This window comes from Poromitra crassiceps, assembly GCF_964638095.1.
Source record: "Poromitra crassiceps genome assembly, chromosome: 1".
Lineage (NCBI taxonomy): Eukaryota > Metazoa > Chordata > Actinopteri > Beryciformes > Melamphaidae > Poromitra > Poromitra crassiceps.
Window position 1 is genome coordinate 78,331,742 of NC_139623.1, and position 26,527 is coordinate 78,358,268.

Genomic DNA, 26,527 nt, shown 5'->3' on the forward strand with positions numbered 1-26,527 from the left:
CCCCCCCCCCCCCTTTCCCGTTTCTTCTCAAAAAACATCAACAAGGTTCTTTTAAGTGTAGGGCTCCCTGCTCTAAAAAAGAAAAGAAAAAAAGACTCCCATCCTCTATGGTGAAACAACACAGTTTTGGTTTCTCCAAAACCTGACAACCATCATCACATACAAATCATCATTTCTCAGCTAGAAAAAGGAGGAAAAAAGTCGTCGTTTTTGTGTGCGCGGTCTCCACAGTGAGAGCGACAAAGAGCACAGTATGGATCATTCGTGTCCTCGTCAAAGCTGATCGTGAGCTTTTAGTGTGATTGTGTTGTTGTCATGATTTGGGCAGGGGCTGTGGCGTGCTCCTCTTCCTCTTACTTCTTGGTTGGTTGGCGGTATGTTGCCGCGGAGGAGCTGCTGCTGCTCCCATAGCCATTTGCTGCTGCTGCTGCTGCTGCATTTGGTGCTGCAAGAATTGCAACTGCCCAGTGGGAGGAAAGAGACAGAAAACAAAAAAAAACATCAGAAGGGAATTTCAGCACACTAACGAGCAACACTTGTCGTTTGTGGATCTTAAGTTATTGAGCAGTGCAAAATATGCTTGCGTGGGGCCATCTGCTGCCTGGTAAAAATATCATTCACTGTCTGGCACCCAGTGTTGGTCAGACTTCCTTCCTTACTTACTTCCTCCTAGTGTAGACAAGTCTGTGAATGGCGTGTGTTAGTGAAGCTGAACTGAAGCCTGACATACAGGAGCAAGTGTACAGACTCAAGAGAAACAGAAGAGGGGTTAATGGGTTGCAGAGGGAAGGGAAAGGTAGGAAGAGAAATAGATATGGGGGGGGTTGGAGTTGTGTTGGGGAGTGAGGCAGGATACAGTCAAGCAGCACCAGTGGCGTTAAGTCATCAACCGCCCCTGCGGGTGTCATAGCTGTTCAGGAGACACGCTGTCACCATGGCAACAACAGACATGCAGCTTAGCAACCGTGCTTTCTGCTCGGAGTAAGTCAGCAACTTCAACTGGGCAAAAACAGCAGGTCAGTTCCACTGATACCATAGCATACGCATCACATGCTGACACTGTGAGACCCTGCTGCCATGTGTCATCTATCTTACACTGTGAGACCCTGCTGCCATGTGTCATCTATCAGTTTGCAGAGCAACGTCTGAGCAACATGTATCTAGTGATCTAGTATTGCAGGTGCTGATATACTGTTGTTGAATGCTTTGTAAGAACACAACTCCCAGTGCAACACAATGTTAGTTACTGCCATTGGAAGTGCCAGAAGCTCTGGTGTCTGGGGTGCTGAGAGTACCGGGACTGCGGCGATCTGTGTCAAACAAATGTATTAACCAAACATACAACATGATCCTCCATCAGCAAGGTGAGTCTATAACACAAAAACAACACCAGAAGGCAGATGGTGAAGGAAGAGTTTGAACAAAATCAGACCTGGGATGACTATAGCTTCAGCCCATTTGAAGTGGAGTGGGGGGGAGATCAACCATATATTCTGAGTATGAATATTATTTGGATGCCATGTGATGAGGAATGATAAATACAAAACAAAAAAGTTCTTCCAACTATTTTTCTTATTATTTTAGAAATTCAGGAGACTAGTCGTTATTCAGGTTAGTGAAACGTCATGATACTCTTAGACGGATGTCTACAGCATAGACCCTTCTCACGGGGGCCATTTTGTGTCGAAAAGGCAGGGTAAAACACAGGTGCAAGCAAAACACTAATGAGAGTTTCCAACTTCCATGATTGGAATTTGGAAACCCTCATTAGTGTTTTGCTTGCACCTGTGTTTATTCTGCCTTTTCGACACAAAATGGCCCCCCGTGAAAAGGGTCTATTATAGAAGTCAATTCAAAGTGGTTTAAAATACTCTATTCCAAGTCATTAAAATGTTATGTTTGCTTCTTGGGGGGAGTGGGCACATGAAATAGTTCTAATACATGGATGCAATGCAAATGGTTGGAAAGCGTTATTCAAACTGAAGAGACATTTAGCCCAGGTCTGATGAAAACACTTGACTTTTTGCATAAAAGAAAGAAAAACAGACTCCTGTCTTTCTTGGATCATAATACAGAGCATGAAGCAAAGCTGCCTAAATGTCTGGCAGAATGTACTGTGCAGCAGACACCTGCCTGTAGGAGCATACACCTGCCTGTAGGAGCATACACCTGCCTGTAGGGTAAAGGAAGACATGACGAGTTGCCTGCTGATTCTAGTTTCATGTAGAGCAGTGTTTCTCAAACTTTTTCAGACCAAGGACCACTTAACCAATAAAAAAAAACTCAGGGACCACCTAACTCCCAAAACATCCTCAAAAACAATAGGCCTACTACTTCAACTGTAAATGACAAATTACAGGCTAATTAAATGACAAATAGCATTAAGGCTGTACAATTAATCAAATTTCTGGCTTCCCACAATTATGAAAACAAGATAAAATATATACAATTTATTTTAGTCCATTTACCATTTATTTTTACATTTATTTCTCCTTTTCAGTTCAAATATATTCAAAGTTCAAAGAAAGTTTTTTCAAGTTCAATAAATGCACAATGTTGCCAAAGTCAAATACGGTAGGCTATCTGTTGCCATCTTAAAGTTGCATTCAGTGATGTTTTTGTGTTCAAATAAGTGTTAAATGGCTCTATATTCTGACAGCAATCACTGAAATAGAGTGTTTGGTCAGTAACTTGGAACTCCCAACCCCCCGCTGTTGCCTACTCTGTCTCTCTCCTGTAGCCCTGCATGCAGAGTGGACCTATCTCCACAACCGTAACTCCTAGAGACTCGGGGCTGGTGGCGTTGGATTCGGGGTGAAAAAATAAATATAGTGCAACACATTGAGTGCCAGCGACGCCAAATGGCGTCAGGAGAAATTTACCGTAGGCTGCCAGCGACGCCAAATGGCGTCAATAACTCCAAATTCATATTTTGACGGGGGGATGTCGATCTAAAGCCCTTTTCCCACATGCGCTTTGTACCGCAAAATGACCGGAACGTGGTCAAATGGCTGCATGTGGGAAAGGCGCCGTGCCGGTATAAGCGCGACCCCGTCGTCGCGGCCATTTCACCAGTTTTTAGCTAGTCAGAAGAGCGGTATGCCGCGATAGACAGACAGGTGAGAAAGGGGTCCAGTCATTTTCCGCTATCAGTGGGCTGTGACTTCGTGGACCAGGTTGCACACAGTAGACAGTCCAACACCAAATACACAGCTGATTGTTCGATATTCCCCTGGTGTTGCGTACCACCAAAGGACTATTGCCAGTCGCAAACGCGCTTCCAGTGGTTTTCGCCACCGGGTGATCTTGCGTGCGGGTCGGACCAGACTCAGCACGTAATACCGGGACATGCGAAAATGACGCTTCCATTCCACGTCGTCAAAATTGTTCAGAGCATCTTCCCAAAATAAATTCCCTCCTGGTCTCTCTCGCTTCCAGACGGCTCTAGTCTCACGCAGCAGCGCAGAGGTACATAACACTGTCATGATCTGTCCCCGGTTTAGTCTATCTTCATATTCTGCGCGACACTCTCATGGGCGAGGTGTACACACGTTGCTTAATGTTCCAGCGGGCATAATCTAATCATTAGCGCACATTAAAGCAAACGGGCGAAATGATCTTGTGATAATAAGAGCAGTAGCCTATGTCAGCTTCATGTGTGTGTGTGCTGATTTTCCCCTCTCTCCTCTCTGCTGCCTGCTCGCTCTCTGGCCACAGTCCTCCTCCTCCTTCAGTCACAGCCCGACAAGGACTAAGCAACGTTGCCGACAGCCAAGGCAAGCCCGGACACATCAAATGAAGCCAGTCTGTAAAAAGTGCTTCAACGCGATGCAGGTGAACGGATAAACAAGCAAACTTATTTCACCATTCGGAGTTTTGCCGACACGTCACTCCCCATCCGCCCCCCCCCCCCCCACATACAGGCAATTTCGCTGATAGATTCCCACATGCCAGAGGAGAGGTGTGAAGGGAAATGTCCGATATTGACTTACAGGTAATTTTCCGGTACGCATGTGGGAAAACGGCTTAAGCCTCTTACATCGCCTCTTACAATATGGGAGCTATTGAATGTGTCTAACCTATTTTACAGAACCCTTAGGTGGCGACAGTGCCCTCCCGATTAGACAAAGGCCAGGAGAAAAGAGAGAAGAAGTCATGAGGAAACGGAATACGGAAATCGCATCGATATGCTTGAAGCATAACGTTAGCTGTGCCTGTGAACAGCAGTCATCTGCTGCCACAATTGAGCCCCATCCGTGTGCGCTGCGATAGTCCATCCATATGATTTAGTTGCCGACACGGCGACACCAGCGTCTTTCTGAAAAGTTACATTATTCTCAGCTGGGAGCCGAGGACACGCTGTAAAAAAGCGGGGGGATGCAGGCAGCGGACTTTTCAGTGCAGATCAAACTCAGAGCAAACCGCAGCAGAGACACGACTCCTCCCACCACGGAGGAGGAGGAGGAGGGGGGTGGGGCACGCACAACATACAACCATTGACAGTACACACACACCCAGGCAGCAGCAGGCTCGATGCATAGAGAGCAAACAAGCTAGAATAGGCTATCTGATGCCCACCAGCAGTAAATCAAGACCACCAAGAAGGTGTAGGGTCTGCGCACGCAGGGGCCAGCGCTGCTGGTTGCAGCTAAAACATATTATTTGGCCAAACAAAATTCCTTTGTTTTCACTCTTTTATTGAAGGAAATTATTTTTGAGGTGTCATTATATCAGAAAATATTAGCTTCAGAGTCAATGATGTGCTTGAAATGTTTAATTTCACAAAAGGCTCATTATCTCAGCTTCAAGAAAAAAATGGTTGTTTTTGGCTGAATCAAGCTATCTTCTCCGGCTCATAACTAAAGAACGGAAAATGGGATCAATAAACTTTTTTTTGCAGATGATAGAAGAGAGTCTCCTCGTTCTTTGTGCGTGTTCGGTGTTTACATAGTAATATCACACAATATTCTGTGGGCCTCGAGAAATCACTGAAAACGCTCTGAAACTCTGGCACTGGGAGCGTCCGTTCTCCAAAAGTGGCTGGCACTCAAGCATCGCGATCTGACCTTCCGTTTCCCAGAAAACGTAACATTTCTCTGATTGGATAGTGGGAGGTAAAAAAAAGGGAAAACATATAAATCTACTTGCGGACCACTAGGGGGCGCCCGCGGACCACCAGTGGTCGCAGGACCACTGTTTGAGAAACACTGATGTAGAGCATCCCAGGAAGGGCTATGTCTCAGTCGTTGGGTCCCACAGAGATGTGTATGTGTGTGTATAGATGTTAAAGTTGCTGTATTACTTGGATCTGTGGCTGGTGCTGCTGCTGAAGCCTTGGAGAAGGCATCGGGGGCCCAGACCCGTCCAGCCCACAGCCCAACTGGGACAGCACTGAGGGGGAGGGGGGTGAGAGAGGAGGGTGGGGGGGAGCCCCAGAAGGAGGCGAAGGGCAGAGAGGAAGAACAGGTAGATGAAGGTATGGAGTGAGGTATGACGATAGTGCGCGTGGACAGGCAAAGAAGGCAGAGTGTGGGAGAGGATAGGAGCGGGGGGAAATGTAGTTTGAGTAGAGTCAAAAGGGTGAGTGTGAGAGAGGATAGGAGCGAGGGGGAAATGTAGTTTGAGTAGAGTCAAAAGGGTGAGTGTGGGAGAGGATAGGAGCGAGGGGGAAATGTAGTTTGAGTAGAGTCAAAGGGGCGAGTGTGGGTGGAAATGTAGTTTGAGTGTCAAAAGGGCAAGTGATAAGAGGAACAGAAGGAGCACCAACGGGAAAGGAAAGAAGAAGGAAAGAAAAGCAGCCGTGGGTGCGTAAGTGTTTTTGAGTGAAGTATGTGAGGGAAGTGGACCGGAAAGGTACGAGTAGACAGAGGGTCCAAGAGAAGGAGAGGAAGACGAGACAAGTGCAGGAGGGAAAGAAATAAGGGTGGGGGTGGGAGGAGAATGTAGCAGAGAAGGGGAAGTTGAGTTTCTCCTGACAGTGGTTGAATGCTCCAGTGAGCAGAGAACAATGGCTTACTTTCAGTCAAAGGATTGTTTAGTTACAGACTATATGAGTCCTGCTGTACAGTAACCGCCGGTTACTAACTGGAGTAACGAACACATTAGTCAAACTCATCTCATTAGTACTAGTTAGTGACATCTATGGTATCACTTTGAGTATGTACAGCTTGGTAGATTACTGGACTGGAGAACAAATGGAGGAGAAATGTATGAGAGAGGGGTGTGTGTGCGTTGTGTGTTGTGTTGTACCTGCTGCCTGTGGAGACATGAAGCCTCCGACTCCCAGGTTGATGACCGCCGTCTGTTGGTTTCCTAAACTTTGATCCGACCCCGGGTCACCCTGTCACAGATAACACAAGACAGTGAGATCTTCATCGCACGACGCATCACACATTCTCCACCCTCACCTGTCTACAGTCGCCACAATAGATTTATTTAGCCAGATACAGTGCCTTCGGAAAGTCTTCAGCCCTCTTTTTTGCATTTTGTGGTGTCCTTGTCCTGCAGTGTCTTCTTGGATATGTCAGTATCAACTTGTCCTTCTCCTGCAGTGTCTTCTTGGATATGTCAGTATCAACTTGTCCTTCTCCTGCAGTGTCTTCTTGGATATGTCAGTATCAACTTGTCCTTGTCCTGCAGTGTCTTCTTGGATATGTCAGTATCAACGTGTCCTTCTGCAGTGTCTTCTTGGATATGTCAGTATCAACGTGTCCTACAGTGTCTTCTTGGATATGTCAGTATCAACGTGTCTTCCTACAGTGTCTTCTTGGATATGTCAGTATCAACTTGTCCTCCTGCAGTGTCTTCTTGGATATGTCAGTATCAACTTGTCCTCCTACAGTGTCTTTTTGGATATGTCAGTATCAACGTGTCCATCTCCTACAGTGTCTTGTTGGATATGTCAGTATCAACGTGTCCTCCTGCAGTGTCTTCTTGGATATGTCAGTATCAACTTGTCCTCCTACAGTGTCTTCTTGGATATGTCAGTATCAACTTGTCCTCCTGCAGTGTCTTCTTGGATATGTCAGTATCAACTTGTCCTCCTGCAGTGTCTTCTTGGATATGTCAGTATCAACTTGTCCTTGTCCTGCAGTGTCTTCTTGGATATGTCAGTATCGACTTGTCCTTCTCCTGCAGTGTCTTCTTGGATATGTCAGTATCAACTTGTCCTTCTCCTGCAGTGTCTTCTTGGATATGTCAGTATCAACTTGTCCTCCTACAGTGTCTTCTTGGATATGTCAGTATCAACTTGTCCTTCTCCTGCAGTGTCTTCTTGGATATGTCAGTATCAACTTGTCCTCCTGCAGTGCCTTCTTGGATATGTCAGTATCAACTTGTCCTTCTCCTGCAGTGTCTTCTTGGATATGTCAGTATCAACTTGTCCTTCTCCTGCAGTGTCTTCTTGGATATGTCAGTATCAACTTGTCCTCCTGCAGTGTCTTCTTGGATATGTCAGTATCAACTTGTCCTCCTGCAGTGTCTTCTTGGATATGTCAGTATCAACTTGTCCTCCTGCAGTGTCTTCTTGGATATGTCAGTATCAACTTGTCCTTGTCCTGCAGTGTCTTCTTGGATATGTCAGTATCGACTTGTCCTTCTCCTGCAGTGTCTTCTTGGATATGTCAGTAGTATCAACTTGTCCTTCTCCTGCAGTGTCTTCTTGGATATGTCAGTATCAACTTGTCCTCCTACAGTGTCTTCTTGGATATGTCAGTATCAACTTGTCCTTCTCCTGCAGTGTCTTCTTGGATATGTCAGTATCAACTTGTCCTTCTCCTGCAGTGTCTTCTTGGATATGTCAGTATCAACTTGTCCTTCTCCTGCAGTGTCTTCTTGGATATGTCAGTATCAACTTGTCCTTCTCCTGCAGTGTCTTCTTGGATATGTCAGTATCAACTTGTCCTCCTGCAGTGTCTTCTTGGATATGTCAGTATCAACTTGTCCTCCTGCAGTGTCTTCTTGGATATGTCAGTATCAACTTGTCCTCCTGCAGTGTCTTCTTGGATATGTCAGTATCAACTTGTCCTCCTGCAGTGTCTTCTTGGATATGTCAGTATCAACGTGTGCCTCTGCAGTGTCTTCTTGGATATGTCAGTATCAACTTGTCCTCCTACAGTGTCTTCTTGGATATGTCAGTATCAACTTGTCCTCCTACAGTGTCTTCTTGGATATGTCAGTATCAACTTGTCCTCCTACAGTGTCTTCTTGGATATGTCAGTATCAACTTGTCCTCCTGCAGTGTCTTCTTGGATATGTCAGTATCAACTTGTCCTCCTGCAGTGTCTTCTTGGATATGTCAGTATCAACTTGTCCTCCTGCAGTGTCTTGTTGGATATGTCAGTATCAACTTGTCCTCCTGCAGTGTCTTGTTGGATATGTCAGTTCTTGCCGGTTTGGTTGGACGATCAGCAGAGTTTCCCACAGTCAAATTCCTCATGATGGAGTGTACTGTGTCTTTGAACTTCTAACACTTTAGAAATTGTTTTATACCCTTCATGGTAGAGCTTCTACTCTGCCATGCGCATGTATTCCTTCTCTCATTTGTTAAATAAAGGCCCAATTATACTCCTTCTGTCCGTGCGAAATTCTGTCCGTCCTCTGAAAGCTTGAAATGCAGAACCACACACACACACACACTCTCACACACACATTTGACTCTCTACTGCCCACTGGTGAATGTATTGCTTAACATGATACCAACGTGAAAGACGCATGGAAGTATGTGGGCAGTGACGATTACACCGTTTGAAACGGACACATTTATTTCCGTATGAAAATAGAGTATACTGTAAATGAGCCTTTAGTGAATCATTTATGTTTTTCATGGCATTCTTTTTTTCAGTTTTTCTTATTGGAAAGTCAAGTTTTGTAGAATCCATAATCCTCTTATTTCACCCAATGGCCTTTGTGACCTAAAAAAAATGACTCTGACTCGACTCAGGTAATGAGGACTCAGCTCAGACTCTTCTTTGGTGACTCGGACTTGGACTCAAACACTGGGGACTCCAGACTCGAGATATAGTGACTTGACTACAACACTGCTGAAGGTTGCTAAAAAAATATACAAAAAATATGTTGCTATATAAATAGCCCAACATTAATTGCCACTTGCATTTCTGTCTTTTTTGTTTTGTTTTTTGCTAACATTTTACTTATTTTGTTTGTTTTAAAGCCCCAATCAGTAAGATTTTTGACATTTTTTACTGTAATATAAGATCTTTTTAGTCTTAGGACATGGTAGATTGACTTGTAATAGGGAGACTCTCGGCTTTATTTATCCCACACCGCCCTCCATTGGCCAGCACTGGGACTAAGCAGTTTGCCGTCAGCGTCCAGTGTCAATAAAATAGAAAAAAGAAAAGGATGTGCGCATGCGCTGTACAGCGTAAGCGCTGTCTGCATGAAAGCAAGGAAGTAACTCAATTCGGATTTGCTACAAAAATGATGTTTCACGGAACTATGGATTATTATTTCATCACGTGGTGAGTACCCGATGTCACAACATGTACTGTACATACTAATGCACGCAGAGGGCGCAGTTGGAAAACTTACTGAATGGGGCTTTAATCTCTGTACTGTGATGTCCTTATGTGTGTGTGTGTGTGTGTGTGTGTGTGTGTGTGTGTGGGTGTTCTGATTTATGTTTTTAAGCTTTTTTTTTGCCTCTAAGATATTTTGTCTTGTCAAGCCCCTTGAGGGCTTTTTGGAATCTCCTTGCATGTTTTCTTTTATTTAAATTGCATTTGATGGTGTCTTTGTATGCCGATTATTTTAATATGCGCTAAATAAATACAAATACAAATACACTGGCACTGTACAAGATAAGATATAGAGGGGTCAAATGTGGTTCTGATTCTGGTTCAACATACCCTGTCCCTGTTGTGGTCATAACTGTAGCTCTCATAAGGGTTCTGCCACTCACACTATATTTTATGAAGACAAATGTCAGTCACTGTAAACATAGACCCTATTAAATTTGTGTTCTGGGAAAAAAAACAGATAGAATTATTCTTGCCCCCACTAGATAAATGTGTGCACGTGTGTGTGTGTGTGTGTGTGTGTGTGTGTGTGTGTGTGTGAACGTGCAAGCCTGTGTTTTTACCATACACTGTTTTTTTTTTACTTATGTGTGATTGTGTGTCTCACCGTTTCCCCCTGCTGCTGAGGGCTGGAAGTGGCTGACTGACTCTGCTGTGGGGAAAACTGAGACAGCTGCTGCTGTTGCAGAGAGTTGAAGATGAGAGGACCAGTGGGGATCTGGAGATGTCAACGACGCACGCATGCAAGCACACACACACACACAAACACACAAACAAACAAACGCACACACACACACACAAACACACAAACAAACAAACGCACACACACGCACCAACAAACGGAAAGTGGGGGGAGTAACAGAGAGGGAGAGAAAGGGGATGAAGGATGGGTTTGAGAGAGGAGAGGCAGAGGGAAAGAGGGACAAGAGTAGGGGGGAGAATTATCAGAGCAATCACACAACACAGGGTAGGTAGTCCATTTACCACTATCAGAATAATACAACTAAAGCTGCCTTCACATGATAAGCGATCTTCTATTCTCTCATCGCGAGGTAGAGCGTTCAGTAGGTCAAAGTTTAAACAATTTGAACTTTGAGCCAGGCACCAATCATGTGTGGGGGGACGACAAAGGGGACGGTACAACAATAATTCATCATTCATCAAACCGTGCCTGGCTGTGTTCAGTTCCCTTTTCCTACCTCTGATACTTTTCCTTGGCCTCACTGAAGCAAAGCCTTATTTTTTTTAGCACATATTAAAACATACAGAAATACTGAAAGTTACCAAGATAACAAAAAAAAAGAAATGTGCAAAGTAGAGGCAAGAGACCCACAAGGGCCTATACAAGGCCTCTACTTGTGAGTAACTATAACATCATAAGTAGAAACAAAATCAGCAAGTATGAAATAAAATTAAGATTTAACGAGAAAAGAAATGAAAGTAAAGAAGAAAATTCCAAATTCCAATCATGGAAGTGGGAAAGCCTCATTAGTGTTTTGCTTGCACCTGTGTTTACCCTGCCTTTTCGACCCAAAATGGCCCCCGTGAGAAGGGTCTACTGGAACCAAGGTTGAGGTGTATGCTAAAATTGTATTGGCCTCTCTGATCAGGGAACCAAAGTCTGAATGTGCGACAACAATGTTGGTATCATCTGCAAATAAGATGGACAGAGCAGATTCGAAGCAAAGCCTTTTGCTAGTGATCCTTTGCAGCTCATGGTATTACTGCTGACAGTAAGCAGGGGTTTCGCTGCCTCAGAATGGGCCTTTGGGGGGTGACGACGCCCGACAGTAAGCATGATCGGACTGATCATGCTTACTCATACTGTCATGCATAGCCTACATTTGAATTTTGGGTTAGTGTATAGTCAGGCTTAAGTCAGGCTTATCCTGAACACAAATATTTAAGATATTGTCAGAAATGATGGAGCAATGCGTTTTCACAACACCCCAAGTTTTAGAAAGGAAGCCATTTGAAGGTACAAATGAAATTCTCTAAAATGATACAGTAAAAATGCTTGATTTTGAGTTAGTATGCGGTCAGGGTTGTCCTGAACTAAAATATATCCGGCCTTACCATCAGGACAACACATCCCAAAATAATTGACCTAGAAGCAGCTTTAATAAAGACATTTACTAAATGTAGGGAATGCAGGGAAAGATGTGAGGACTAGACAGGAAGTCGAGAGTATTCAAACACAGGTTCAGGACAGAGGCTTCTATGCCAAACAACAGATTCAATGCATGCCACCAACAATATTACAGCCTAACTGGTGTCATACCTGCAACAGGTTCAGTGGTCTCAACGCAGCACTGCTGTTCAGGCCAAACGGACTGCCTAAAACACACGTCACAATTATATAATTGAACAGTGCACATGGGAACAACACTTTCCAATGAGTGCTAATTTTCTTAACTATAGCCCCAAGTGGTCAGCATGGTTGACTGGTGTTTATAGACTAGAGATGCGTGGGCTGCAGTTATAACTATGCTGACCGCGGATATCCCGCCGTCTGGGAGGGGCGGATCATAAAAATAAACATTCTGATTAATAGCGGATGTGTTGCGGGCGGGTGAAATGATGTATCACTGATGAGGGAAATTAATATTAATTACATTCTCTAGTCTATGAACGTATTTTAAGCTTCATTTTTCATCAGGCACTTTATTAGCTGACTATGTTGGGATCAAGCAAAGGACCCCAAAGGACCAAGGCAGTGGTAAAAAATAGCCATGCAGGTAAATGTCGATGGGATGCCTCGCATTCTTGGTCCATATAAGGTGAATAATGTCACCAGAACGTCAAACAGGAGTCCCCGCTGATGGCAGAGAAGACATGTACAATGAAGCCAATCCAGTCTTGATCTAAAGTTACAGCTACAGCTATCCAGTAGGCTATCCAGTAGTAGCTTAGTAGGCTACATGAGGGCGAGCGAAGTGCTGGACATGTAATCTGACTGCAACAGCGTGGAAGTTTACCTGGACCGATCGCACGGACAGCAGCAGAAACAGTAAGTTCGTCTCCCCAATGCGAGACTCGTTGCTTGATTTAAAAGGCATTATACGGGTGTGAAATGTTGGGTGCACACTGCACAGTGGGCACAGATCTATAAATAGTAGGAAATAATTTGCTCGGATGGATGGTGGGCGGATGGTTTATACATGCGGATTAGGATGGCATTAAAGCTCGTCCACGAATCTCTATTATAGACCCTTTTCACAGCGACGTTTTGAGGTGGTAAAGCAGAAAGTAAAGTAGGTGTAACCAAAACCATTAATGATGGTTCCATTCCATGTAGGTGTTGTTCCAGTGCCAGGGCCCTCTTTAATTTCACTGGTTACACCTGCTTTACTTCCTGCTCTACCACCTCAAAATGGCTACTGTGAAAAGGGCCTATAGGTAGACTGTGTGTCTCTCTCAAGTGTAAAGTTGGCAGGTTGATTCCTGCAGCTAATGTGTGTTCATCCCTGTTGAAGTGTTCTTGAGCAAAATAATGATCCCTTATCTGCTCCAGACGGGCTGCAAAAGATTGATCCTACCCCTTACACGAAATCGGTGCATAATGCGATGCAAAAAGGAGGTCAGGGTCAGCTACAGCAGAGTACTCCTGAGGTTAGAGGTCAGGGTCAGCTACAGCAGAGTACTCCTGAGGTTAGAGGTCAGGGTCAGCTACAGCAGAGTACTCCTGAGGTTAGAGGTCAGGGTCAGCTACAGCAGAGTACTCCTGAGGTTAGAGGTCAGGGTCAGCTACAGCAGAGTACTCCTGAGGTTAGAGGTCAGGGTCAGCTACAGCAGAGTACTCCTGAGGTCAGAGGTCAGGGTCAGCTACAGCAGAGTACTCCTGAAGTCAGAGGTCAGGGTCAGCTACAGCAGAGTACTCCTGAGGTTAGAGGTCAGGGTCAGCTACAGCAGAGTACTCCTGAGGTTAGAGGTCAGGGTCAGCTACAGCAGAGTACTCCTGAGGTCAGGGTCAGCTATAGCAGAGTACTCCTGAGGTCAGAGGTCAGGGTCAGCTACAGCAGAGTACTCCTGAGGTCAGAGGTCAGGGTCAGCTATAGCAGAGTAATCCTGGAGCTGGTAGGGTTTCAGTTTCTTGCTCAAGGGCATTTCAGAAAGGTGGATGCTCGTCAACATGGGGGCTTGAACCTGTGTAGTCCATTTTAAGGACAGGCATCCTACTCACTACACCGCCCTGCTGCCCTGTAGCATGTTTGTGTCTGCCTGTCATATGCTGAATTATTGCTCTATAATTTAATAACAATTGAAGTATTTTCAAGTTCATCCATTTGTGTTAAATTTTTATGGCCTTGTTTGAATTTTCACAAATCCAGAATCGTTCAATGATTTTGATTTGATTTGATTTGATTTTATTAAGGATCCCCATTAGCTGGTGCCATAGCAACCAGCTAGTCTTCCTGGGGTCCAAACATACAAACAAATTAGTACAATTGCAAGTGCAAAATTATTAAATGTCAGTACTCAACACAAAATACATAATGAACTAACAAATAAGATAGCTAAAATTACATCGAGAAAAAAAAAGAAACAGAAAACAAAAACAAATACAGATACTTTACAGTGTTAAACTTTAAGATTCTTTTTAAATATTAATTTACTGTATTTTAAAGGCCCATAGGAACCATGTATACTTTCCCTAATGGATAAGGGGGACGTGCAAATTGAGATGTCTTACCGGTCTGTGCTGTGGACTGCATGGTGGGCATCAGCCCTCCAGGTGGCAGGATACCACTCAGGTTAAGCCCTGGGCCCAGCATAGGATTGGAGCCACTCATCAGGGTCTGGGGACTGCTGCACACACACAGACAGGTCCTCATGAGAAACATTAACATATGACTGCAGGACTTCATACTGTTGTGATAAATGGCCTCAAATATGTTGAAATTCAATATATCGCAATACAAAAATGTTGCCTAAATCAAACGAGAAGGACAGCACTCCAAGTTGACAAATGTTTATTGCCACAGGGGGATGGATGTTTCGGGCAGCAGCCCTTCCTCAGCGTGCTATTATATTGCACGCTGTTATTACAATACGTATCGTGGGGCAGAAAAATGAATCGTGACATTAGCTCCATTTTAGTGTTGTAGATGACTAGACCATCACAATTTCGAGCTCTCTATGCAAATTATATTATTGGCACTTTGTAATGACATTTTTAAAATGTTTATATTCTGGCAAGCCAACACCATTGCTAGAAAGACTTGTGGCTCAGAAATAAACATAATTCTAGTGGACAGTCTGACTACATCATATCAATATCATATCAGGGGTGGCCAAACATTTTTGGTTGTGGGCTGCATACAGAAAAATATAAGGAGTCGCGGGCTAAACAATATTTAGCACAGCAGAGCCCTGTACCACGAAGCTCGATTAGTGGTTTAGCGAGGTAACTTCTTACCGACATAAATTTCCATAGCAACTTATGCTTCACACTTAACCTGGTCCGCAGCAGGTTAAGTTGCAAGGATAAGATTAGACTTTAAATACACCGCCCACGAACCAATCGAATCAGCAGTTTGGAAAAATGGCCAACCCCTTTCTGGACGAGTTTCCCATCGAGGAAGGAGCACGAATTGTAATGTTGAATTAATCAAGGACTAAAGCCTTGCACTTGTTGCAGGCTACATTTTAATTAAGCCCTACTTACCACTTTGGAATATGTTTTTATATATTCATTTTTGTGCTCTCAAGTAGCCTAGATACGTTGTTTGACCCCGCTGATTGATTGCAGCTGAATAGTGAGTGGCGAAATATCACTAAACCGGCATAAAAAGGTTACATAAACGTCTCCAAAGCGCACGGTGCCGTGTGCGCCACGGAGCTGAGACTGACGTTGGGTTGGAATTGAAATGGTCATAGCCTACATGCTAGAATAGCCTACTACATCTAAGCAATTTAATATGGGATCACTTGCACACAGGCGATCCCATATTAAGATGATTCATATCTAGGCTACTCCTGCATTTTGCAGCTGCAACTGTGTTGCTTTTGGCCTGTATGATGTGATTGAACTTCATATTTCCAGCATCATTATATGAAATATGGAGATATGCGACTCTGCTGACAATAGCCTATATATGTGACCACAAAATAGGCTATTTTTTATAAATGAAATCTATGCCCGCACGTACCGTGTCGATTCAGTTCAGAAGCATTTTTTTATTTTATTATCATTCTTTTTTTTATTGATTAGCCTATAGGAATTATTCAATCAGTGCGACTAAACACATCATGAGATCATTATTATTCATTGAGCCTAAATGGTCTATACATACGGATTTTGGACTGAGATAGATTACACATTGCTTCCACAAAAGACATGCCGGTTTTGAGTTTATTGAGAGGGTGAATTGAGCTGCTGTAGATAGCCTACGTGGAGGTAGAAACCGCTCTTCAAAGAAATTACTGGTGTGGATAAAAGTGGTCACTTTAGACAGTCATTCGGGAACAGACTAATAATATCCAACGCAGATTTTTATTTGCGGTTTCATTCAATGAGGAAATAGGCGTGTCTGGCCCTGTCAGAGTTGGAGCAGTCAATATTGCATTGTGATTGGCAGTTGTTAAAAACCACGCCTCTTTTGCGGTCACGAGCTCCAGTGCACGGGCATTTTCATGTGCACGAGCTCTCAGCTTGATTAGAAAAACCTGTTTCGAGTTAACGAGTGGCAAACGAGGTTCGTAGTACAAGTTAACTACAATCGAGCTGATCTGGTTTCAGATCCTGGATCTTCTTATAGAACATTCGTGGTATAGAGCCCAGTTTTCAACCTGTTTACACTTAAAGCGGAGGAAAAATGAGAAAAATGAGAAAACCCTTGTGCCATCAAAAATGTAATTACTACCTAAATAAATATATGACACATAGTTTATTGATGTGCTCACCTATTAACATGGGTATTTCTGTGTTTTCAAATTTTCTTTTCCTGTGCCAACAGGTTAAGACAGAGATAATTTCACCAACATTCAGTATTAAAAATGTAAAAAAAAAAAAAAAAAAAGGCCAGGTCAGGGTACTCATGTATAACCCATTTTCAATGGTTTTAAATGGAAAAAACGAAATATGTTTTGTTTTTCCATTTCAGTTCCCCCCCCGTTTTTTTTCTGTTTCCATTTTCTCATTTTTCCGTTTTAAACTGTAAAACGGAAAAACGTTTTTAGCACACACACACACAAAAAATTGCTATATTCATGGCGGGCCACTTAAAAATGGGCAGCTGGCCGCAGTTGAACCGCGCGGCCGTAGTTTGGCCACCCCCGTCATATACAGTATGTATGGAATCCTGAACCCTCTATCGCGTACCAAATCATATTGTGAGATAAGGGTATCATCCCGTTCCTACACAGGATACTGTAAGTGGCACTAAAGGATTATGGTGGATAACTTACCACACAGATCCCACCACATTGATGAAGTTGAGGCCCGCGGGGTTGGCCATGACCTGCGACGAGGTGGTGCCCGTGGTGATGGATGTACCCATGGGGGGCAGGGGGATGGTCATGACGGGTAAGGGCTGGCCTAGAGCCAGCTGCTGCTGGGCAAAGGGGGCGAGGAGGGTGGGTTGCGATTGGGTCTGCACCATGGGGGGGTCCGAAGGGGTGGGGGTCACAGAGAGGGGAGCGCTGAGGGAGTCGGATGGGTGCGGGGTGGAGCAGGGCGTGTTGGTGGGGGTGGATGGCTTGGGGGTCCCCGATCCTGCAGAGGTGGAGGTGGAAGTGGGTTAGAACAGAGACAGACACATTAAACAGTACACAGAAAGTTTATTGCTAGAGGAATCCTTTGTTTTTCCATTTCATTTTTGTTTCATTGTAGCTCCAAACAGTGTTCCAGGAATCCAGCTTTTATCTTAGAACATATTATTTATTCATTGCTAAAAATATCTCGCTCTCACACACAGTTGGCGTTCAGGAGGCGGCTTTCAAATCCTCACAATGTAATTTGACTATTTTTTAGGACCTCCTCGACAAAGGTTTATCCTCGAATACAATTTTGAAATTAAACTATGAAGCTCATAAGTCAAGCCAAAATGTCAACCTTTTAGCTGACAAAACAACAGTGTTCTTCAGTGCAGCCTTTGGGCAAAATAAAGTGCAATGCGATTCAAACGGACAATTTGCTCAACAGCTGGTTTTAGTTGGGATGAACGAAATACCACAGATAAAAGTGCTTGTGGTGCAACTGGCCGTGCATTGGTTCAGTTTCCAGACATTTCATCACACTTTCATGTCTTTTGTTTTCCACATTTCTTTTAAAAACCTGGACATTGTCACAGTCATTTAAGTCATTTTCCACAATTTGTCAAGAGAAGTTCCAGATATGGGAAACTTAGGAGCCTTGAAGAGCTGATGCAAGACGTTCCAATACAACTCATCCTTAGCGCTGTGAGGGCACCTGAGGAAAGCAATGAGTCAAGCCGTTAGTGGTAAGCAGCTGGCTGTACTAAACAGCTGGCTGTACTCACTCTGCATGGTAAGCAGCTGGCTGTACTTACTCTGCGTGGTAAGCAGCTGGCTGTACTCACTCTGCATGGTAAGCAGCTGGCTGTACTTACTCTGCGTGGTAAGCAGCTGGCTGTACTCACTCTGCATGGTAAGCAGCTGGCTGTACCTACTCTGCGTGGTAAGCAGCTGGCTGTACTCACTCTGCATGGTAAGCAGCTGGCTGTACTTACTCTGCGTGGTAAGCAGCTGGCTGTACTCACTCTGCATGGTAAGCAGCTGGCTGTACTTACTCTGCGTGGTAAGCAGCTGGCTGTACTCACTCTGCATGGTAAGCAGCTGGCTGTACTTACTCTGCGTGGTAAGCAGCTGGCTGTACTCACTCTGCATGGTAAGCAGCTGGCTGTACTCACTCTGCATGGTAAGCAGCTGGCTGTACTTACTCTGCGTGGTAAGCAGCTGGCTGTACTCACTCTGCGTGGTAAGCAGCTGGCTGTACTTATTCTGCATGGTAAGCAGCTGGCTGTACTCACTCTGCATGGTAAGCAGCTGGCTGTACTCAGTCTGCATGTTAAGCAGCTGGCTGTACTAAGCAGCTGGCTGTACTTACTCTGCATGGTAAGCAGCTGGCTATACTAAGCAGCTGGCTGTACTCACTCTGCGTGGTAAGCACTGGCTGTGCTCACTCTACGTGCTAAGCAGCTGGCTGTACTCACTCTGCGTGGTAAGCAGCTGGCTGTACTTCGTCTGCGTGGTAAGCAGCTGGCTGTACTCAGTCTGCGTGGTAAGCAGCTGGCTGTACTTACTCTGCGTGGTAAGCAGCTGGCTGTACTTACTCTGCGTGGTAAGCAGCTGGCTGTACTTACTCTGCGTGGTAAACAGCTGGCTGTACTTACTCTGCGTGGTAAGCAGCTGGCTGTACTCCCTCTGCGTGGTAAACAGCTGGCTGTACTCACTCTGCGTGGTAAGCAGCTGGCTGTACTCACTCTGCGTGGTAAGCAGCTGGCTGTACTTACTCTGCGTGGTAAACAGCTGGCTGTACTTACTCTGCGTGCTAAGCAGCTGGCTGTACTTACTCTGCGTGGTAAACAGCTGGCTGTACTTACTCTGCGTGCTAAGCAGCTGGCAGTACTCACTCTGCGTGGTAAGCAGCTGGCTGTACTCACTCTGCGTGGTAAGCAGCTGGCTGTACTAAGCAGCTGGCAGTACTTACTCTGCGTGCTAAGCAGCTGGCTGTACTTACTCTGCGTGGTAAACAGCTGGCTGTATTTACTCTGCGTGCTAAACAGCTGGCTGTACTTACTCTGCGTGCTAAGCAGCTGGCAGTACTTACTCTGCGTGCTAAGCAGCTGGCTGTACTTACTCTGCGTGGAGCCCATGGCTGAGAGGGAGGCCGGGGACAGCAGGCCCACCTGGCCCAGCTCCAGGGAGTGCTTCCTGTTCAGAGACTGGCTTTTGGCTGGAGGGGGCGTAGGACACTTGAGTAGACCACTGGTGGTTTGGGAGCTATATGGATTACCTGATGAGCAGAGAGGAGTTGAGACACTTCTTGTTCGCATTTCACACAGACAGACACTACCGCAGGAATATTACAGTATGCTGATCTGGCATCTGGGTCAATTCGGTTTGGGAGGAAATTCACACTGAAGCTTGTATATGTGAATGTGCTATGAAATGTTTGCCTTGTAATGGCATCTAAAGTTCTACGTTTCGGTGAAATATCTAGACATGTTACTACATTTAGCTATTTAATAAGAAAAATACACCACAAAACAACAACAAAATAGGACCAGAAATGAAAGTTACATTACCAACAGCTGTTTCTCCAACAGCTTAAAAGTGTTTTAGGGTGGATTTTTCCTTTGGGTCAAGCATGAGGTGAATTATATCAAATTCCCCTGTCTCTGTTTCTGTCTGTTTTCTACCACAATGCCAACGCTGTCTGGAGAGTTATGCAGGGTCGCTGCATATTGCCTGAGCTGGATTTCTTCTCTTCAGATCAGCAGAGATGAACATGTACAGATGGGGCGTTCAGAGAGCCATGCAGCAGTTCTACCTGAGGAGCTGCTGCCCGATCCTGAAGGCAGCTTGATTGGAGGGGGCCGGTGCTTCACCCCTTTCCCCAACACAGACGTCTGGACTAGTGCAGAAAAACCATCACCCTGCAGATGACAATAAAACCAATCTGTTACCCACCGACACACCGTATCAATCATGCTAAAATGTACATTTCTTTACCAACACTGATTAGAAAAACCACAACAGCAGAGGCAATTGCTAGTTCAGGGTGCCAGGGGAAACACATATCATCCAGTTAGTTTTCTTATAGAGTACCGCAAATCGCCGCCATGTTGGTTTGTAAGGGGAAAAAGCTATGGGATTTTACTCTGCACATTATGGTTGCTAACCTCCATCGACCACTGAACGTTCTACATTCGACAATCGTTTTTTATTTGATTTTAATTACCTGATTGAATTAAACATTTGCAGATTGAATAATAAAAAAGGCAAACTGCTCAACGTGATGCGCCGGGGATGTGCGGGCGATGTTAAACAAGCGCACCCTAGTATGTTAGAGAAGCAGTAGAGTGGAGGGGAGGCGGACCTCTGAGCCTTCTACAGCGGACCATCGTGATTAATTACCCGTTTGAATTACAAATTTGCAGATTTAATCATTAAAAAAGGCCAACTCCACTCAACGTGACGCTCGGGGGGGGGGGGGGGGGTGCAGGCGTTGTTGAACAAGCGCACCCTATCCCCAGGTGCAGTTCAGAGAAGCATGGTAGAGCGGCGGGGAGGTGGACTAGATGAGGAGCAGAAGTCATTTGTGTTGTGAAAATGTTGAAAAAGACGATACTTTCACATTCTTTTCTGTTTTCAACCCAATGTGAGTAATGAACCAGTCTTCAACTGTGAATTCAACTCGCCTGTTTCCATGAAGTCACTTCCATTAGATCCATGCTGCTGTGTTTCTCGCTCTCCAATAACGTAATGTTAGGTTCAAAAGCCACGCGATAACTAACGTTATCCGCCAGTAATTCTGCCTGTTTTCTGTCAGCAACACACACGTTGTTGGCCAGGATCTGTATCGTTAACGTTACTTGTTTTGTGCCTTTCAATGTTGCTGGTTGTGATAGCCTGCTTCAGCCGCTTGACTGTGCTGTAGTAGTAGCCTATCCACTGGTGTCTCTCATGCAGAGATCAGCTGTCCGACCGTCTCTATCAGCTCCCGCTGCCCTAACTAACACCCCCCCCCCCTTTTTTTTTTAACCCAGCCGTCAGTATTGGAGTAGTTTCGGACTCTAATCCCTGTACTTTTTTCAACAAATGGATTGTACCTGTATAATATTGAAGTGTGCCTTGTTACTCGTTCAAAACAGTAATAATGTTTCATGTTTCATGTTGCAAATCTGAGTATATTTAGAAACCATTACTGCCGGCTGCATATGTATGTACAGTATGTATTGTTTGTGTGTATTGTATTGTATGTAGGTATGTCCACGTATGTCCTGTTTGTTTTGGGGACTACGGATGGAAATTAGCCTCGTGCCATGTGCAACGTGTTCGAGCCTCGTGCTCGAGTCTCGTGCTAAATCCGGCAATTTTTACACTCTGATTATGTTCTTTGTGTCCATTAATTTTGCACTGTCCCGTCTAAATAAACAAATAATCTAATCAATTAAGTAATTCATAAATAACACCGCAGTGGCTATTTGGTTGACATCGCACCCTCGCAACCCTAATCACATATATTATTCTGCAGTGAAGCTCCAACATTCAACTGTAGAAAAAAAAAATTTTTTTTACTTCAGGCCACGGCGTTTAAAATTTATTCAGCCCCCCCCCCCCACCCCCCTCCTGGTTGCTGCTCCACCCTCTGCCGATCTGGGGAGAGCCGAAACTGGCTCCATGCTTCCTCCGAGACATGGGCAGTTAGCCAGCCGCTTCTTTTCACCTGACAGGGGAAGCTAACATTTCTTGAATGTAGAGATTTTCTGAGTTTGAGCCTTGTGCGCCCCTATTTAAGTGCAATATGTTCAATAAAAGCATGTTTGAATATAAATAATTGATAAATTTCTTTATTTAATAGACATAGGCTATTCAATGTTTGGGGTCTATGTTAGCTGTGTATCTTTTAAAGCAGAAAGACATGCTACTGTAGCTAATATATAGCCTACCCTTTAATATTTGTTTATTTATGGTTAGTTTTTTTTTTATCGCCGATCATATCGTCATCGCAATATTGAACAGTGTTATCGCACATCGCATCTTTTCCTCATATCGTGCAGCCCTATGTGGTACTCTATAACAGGGATTCCGCTAGGATTTTTTTCTGGCCGGCCAATGGAGCCGGCGACATTCCAGAATTCCCGCCTTATAGAATATTTACCGGCCCAGTCAAAATGTAGCCTATTGAAAAAAGATAGATGTAGCCTAATCATTTCTTAAATACATAACATATTATTGTATAATTTTTAGCAAACGAAATCTTAATTTTAAATAATTTTTTGATTTCCAAATAATTAATTATCTAACCATTCACTGCGGTGTGCGCTTGCGAGTGCAAAGGGAGCGAGCTGCACACCGCTCCTTATTTAATTAATTAATTCGTTGGGGTTTGCAGACCCATTAAGATTAAACAATAAAACACAACACACAAAAGCTATTATCCATCCTATTATCGTCCAACAAATGTATTTTATTATAGTGAATGAACTCATCACAAACTTTGTGAACTGAGTTTGTCATATATTCCCGTTTAATTAAGCCTAAAGAAAGACACTGGCGGGCCTACATTAAATGTCTCTTTGCATCCAAGAACGTGAAATTAAATAACTTGAAAGATAATCTAAATTAAGAAGTTGCCTACCTGCAACAAGCCAGAGATGAGACGTGCAGTCAGTCAAACTTTATAGCCTATATTTTCTGAAGCGGGTCTATATTGACAACGATGACGACTGCAGCTGGTTGACACGCGGGCATCCAACTCGCTTTCAGAACGGACTTATAGCCTACTTCACAACATGAGAATATTTGCTTTACTTTAAACTGAAGGGCAAAGGTAAGAATATTAGCCTTGTGTTACCTGTAGCCTACATCTGAGAACGAAATCCCTTGTTGCGTGTTGTGAGCTTTGACATGATGCTCCATAAAGTCGTTCAGACAAATAAATGAAAGCTGCCCATTAAATACTCCATGGCCAATCAATTGAGGTTCGTTATTTATGCTGAAATGATGTTGACATTAGTGGCTAAATTAACGGACATAATAATAAGCTTTACAACTTGCAGATTACCTCTCTGTCGCTGCGCGCATTCTCGCAATACGCTTGCGGCAGTTTCTTCATGATCAGCGCTCCGCTACATGTGCAAAGCCAACTTGCGATTCTTATCAACCTAACTTTTCCTTGCTGTGGCGGCTTCTCATGGCTGGTTGGATCTTGTTCTGGACCATCATTACATAAAAAGAACTGGCCGAGGGATGTCTGCATTGACATTTCGGTCTCTTGTGTCAAGCCAAAGCGCTGTCGGCTGCAGAGCGCTGTCGGCTGCGGCCTGCGGGATGCTGCACAGCTGCAGTGTGCGCATGGCAGTTACATTTTTTTCTTTTTTCCCCCCCCAACCACTCAACATAACAGCGGGGCAAAAATATATAATATTTAAGTCTATATTTAACACGTTCACTGCCATTGGCGAGTTGACTCGTCAAAAAAAATCCAACGGTTGACTGCCATTGACGAGTCAAGTCGTCAAAAAAAAAAAAACGGTGACGGTGGGACGTGGATCAACGCCCCCCACGTCTCCTATAAAAATATGGGAGCCACCGAACGTGTACAACCCATTCCACCGACCCACTAAGTGGCGACAGTGCTCTCCAGACTAGAAAAAGCAGAGCCAAAACTGCAGGGGAACGCGCGAGGAAACCATTCTCATACTGTAAAATGGATTGGCGAAAACGCTTTCGCTTTCGCGCATTATCGCGCTGGGAGCTGGCGGTGGGGGATTGCAAATTTGCATAATAGATTATGCGTGCAACACACTTTGAAACACCAGCAGAAAGCCCACAATCGCACGCAGCTTCATTCCAGCTGAGCTCACAACCGAAACGACTCATGCAGACTCGCCCAAAGAGCAGCCGCCAGCAGCCAGGCAGCACAGACAGGCAGAGCCTCACTTGTACCGCTGCAGCCACGGAGAGAGGAGAACACACACGGAGGGAGGAGTTTGAAGGAGAGGGGGGTTTCCTGCTGCTATGGAGGAAATTACTGTTCAAAACTATTGTTTAGATGTCTGACGTCTTACGCCAAAAATAAATGGTTAAAGTGACTGTTCTATCGAATTTCACAAAAAGCCATTTATCTCAGCATAAATTTTCAGACGCTGAAACCATGCTGTATTCTACTGCTAATGCCTACATAACTACTAACTCTACAAACTAACTCTTTTAGACAGAGAAAGCACACATTCTATTAGTTCTTTTGAGATAATTTGTGTTCACAAAATCTTAGCAGAAAAGAATCCTCGGCTCTTGAAAGATGAGCCAGAATCCTCAAAAAAAAACCTTGGCAGAACCTACCTACAGTATTGAAAAAACGGCTGGCAGTGAATGTGTTAAGTTGTAGCTTATGGCAACATCACTGGTCACACAATATTGGGCTATTTTATATAATTAATTAATTAATTTGGCATTTCCAACTGGCTACTTGAGCCGGCGTCCTTTTAATTTTTAAACTTTTAACACAATATAGTCCACAGTCTGTACTGACTAGCAAAGCCAAGAGCTAACTGAGATCAACAATACTAACAGGGACAATAACTGCAAGGTAGTGGCAATGAGACGACGCCTACCCACTTGACAGTAGACGTGTTGATTAGCGATAACACAGAGAGAGAAAATGTTGTAGTTTTGACGCACTAATAAAAGAGAATAACATTTCAATCTTTGTTTCATCAAGCTAAAACAGCAGCTTGGCGATATTAGACATGGGGAGCTGCAGGCCCCCTATCTCGGCTGAGTCCGTAGCAGCTCTGTAGCTTGGGGTTGAGGAGTGAATTCGCTGCTATGCAAAAGTCTTGCAGCACAACCTGGACTCACATCCTGGTCCAAGTGAGGCCGGACTCACCTGGTTATCTTTGCTGGGGGAGGGAGGCGCCTGTCCCACACTGCCCGAGTTATGGGACATCTTCACCTCACACTTTACATCCCTCTCGTACACTCCTTTGTACTGAGTAAGAAAACTATAAAAAAAAGAAATGTAAAAAATATACACGATATTCTGAAAGATTGCATATCCCTTAATAATATTGGTGATAAGATTGAAGTGCCACGAATCGAAACAAATGCAAACAAAGTGACTTACCGGTCTGCATCTATCTTTGAGCCTATGAGGAACCTGTCGACGAGCGAGAAAAAATACAGTGAACTCAAGAGTTTAGTTGAGCATGGACGCAGGCACACACACACACACACACACACACACACACACACACACACACACACACACACACACACACACACACACACAGACAGTGTCTCTCTCCTTACGGCGGGTGTATGAGCTTTAGGTCTGTGCTGTCCTCCTCTGCTTTTGGTTCTTTGGCACAGTAGATCTTGCCATACACCAGTGGGTCTCCCATAGCCTGGAAGATGGACACCTTGGTCCTCTGGGCCTGGCCCCCCACCTCACACTCAAACGTGTAGTCATCGACAACCTCCTGTGCGAACAAAAACAAAAAGGGCTTTTTAGGACATGCAGAACAAATCCCCAACAGCCTAATGTTTTCGTTTCAGAAAATCAGAAGCATGCATGAAATTTGGAGCCCTGTTCCACATCTACTGCAGCTTAATATTCAGCACAATATCACAGCGGGTCAAGTGAAAGGAATCTGTCTGATGGTGTGGATCCACTTAAAGCGCATCTTGTTCTCATTTTTTAGGAATGCAAAAAATGCATTTTTCAGTACAAATGCAAAAAATCTGTGCATTATTATTGCATCAATGAAAGCATCGATACTAAGGGGTATCGAAACCTCCCTTGTCAATCGATACCAATTTTCGATACCAAAACAAACCAGCGTCATTGAGCCTATAAGCATGTGTAATGGGGTAAAAACGTAATTATAGCTTATAGTAGTAGTATAAATAGTAGTATAAAATGGGTTAAAAAGAGATCAAACAATGCATTGAGTATAAAGTTAATGTTATTTGCATTATTAGAATGTGAAGTTAAAAACATAAAAACAGACACCCCTTAATTTTTGTTTGTTTGATAAGCAAAGGAATTGTCATTTCATTTTACTTTCTGTCATCTAGCTTACGTAACTCATTAGGTCACTAGAGGGCGCCTAGCGTTTGAGAGGTCATCAAAACTACACGGAGACATCGCCGTAGAATAAATCCTGCGGCAAAGCTGAAACAAGCCAAACAACGTGTCTCTCTGGTTTTATAACTACAGCTGGGTTTAGATTCCTCCATAAATGTAAAGCACAACGTTATTTCGTAGCTAAGCATGTTGCTTGTCTTGGTAG

At 44.2% G+C, this 26,527-nt stretch overlaps 1 protein-coding gene across 2 annotated transcripts in view; it reads right to left on the reverse strand.

Annotated features, from left to right (window-relative positions):
• Window positions 1-24: 24 nt before the first annotated feature.
• Window positions 25-26,527, reverse strand: part of supt20 (SPT20 homolog, SAGA complex component) — a 51,472-nt gene continuing 24,969 nt past the window's right edge. Inside the window, exons 13-24 of one of the 2 annotated variants that reach the window (XM_083649677.1) lie at window positions 25,545-25,714; window positions 25,360-25,392; window positions 25,123-25,237; window positions 20,056-20,161; window positions 19,363-19,518; window positions 16,950-17,256; window positions 14,233-14,348; window positions 11,821-11,876; window positions 10,147-10,257; window positions 6,250-6,340; window positions 5,303-5,391; window positions 25-460 (exon numbers count right to left, since the gene is read on the reverse strand). In XM_083649677.1, coding sequence (XP_083505803.1) covers window positions 314-460; window positions 5,303-5,391; window positions 6,250-6,340; window positions 10,147-10,257; window positions 11,821-11,876; window positions 14,233-14,348; window positions 16,950-17,256; window positions 19,363-19,518; window positions 20,056-20,161; window positions 25,123-25,237; window positions 25,360-25,392; window positions 25,545-25,714 — 1,497 coding nt within the window. In that variant the 3' untranslated portion in view covers window positions 25-313. The remainder of the gene's footprint in view (window positions 461-5,302; window positions 5,392-6,249; window positions 6,341-10,146; window positions 10,258-11,820; window positions 11,877-14,232; window positions 14,349-16,949; window positions 17,257-19,362; window positions 19,519-20,055; window positions 20,162-25,122; window positions 25,238-25,359; window positions 25,393-25,544; window positions 25,715-26,527) is intronic. The other variant, XM_083649678.1, reaches the window with a different exon arrangement.